This window comes from Arachis ipaensis, chromosome B03 (assembly GCF_000816755.2).
Source record: "Arachis ipaensis cultivar K30076 chromosome B03, Araip1.1, whole genome shotgun sequence".
NCBI classification, from domain to species: domain Eukaryota; kingdom Viridiplantae; phylum Streptophyta; class Magnoliopsida; order Fabales; family Fabaceae; genus Arachis; species Arachis ipaensis.
The window spans coordinates 21,227,807-21,228,108 of record NC_029787.2 but is presented as its reverse complement, the minus strand read 5'-3'; the positions used below and the strand labels follow the sequence as shown (position 1 = coordinate 21,228,108).

The following is a 302-nucleotide window of genomic DNA, read 5'->3' as shown; positions in this document are numbered from 1 at the left end:
TTATCTCTTATTCAGGCAAATAGGTGATCTTTTGCTCCGACATTTTGAGCCATGGAAAGACATAGGGATGGTCGTCGTTTTAAAATCGAAGTTGACATAGTTAAGAATCTGTCACCTGGAGACGGATTAGCAATTTTACATGGTAGTGATGCAAGATTCTATCAGAAGAAAAATTGATGGCGATGGGAGGAAACAAGTGCTTGCTGACTCTAGCATTTGATACAACAACGCCATGATAGTTATGAGACGATATGTTCGTTCTCTATGACTAATGCTTTTTAGAATGTATATGTAATCCAGTC

At 38.1% G+C, this 302-nt stretch overlaps 1 protein-coding gene across 1 annotated transcript in view; it reads left to right on the top strand.

Annotated features, from left to right (window-relative positions):
- Nucleotides 1-295, top strand: part of LOC107629874 (tetraspanin-19) — a 3,773-nt gene extending 3,478 nt beyond the window's left edge. The window contains exon 6 of the mRNA XM_016332811.2: nucleotides 16-295. Coding sequence (XP_016188297.1) covers nucleotides 16-27 — 12 coding nt within the window. The 3' untranslated portion in view covers nucleotides 28-295. The remainder of the gene's footprint in view (nucleotides 1-15) is intronic.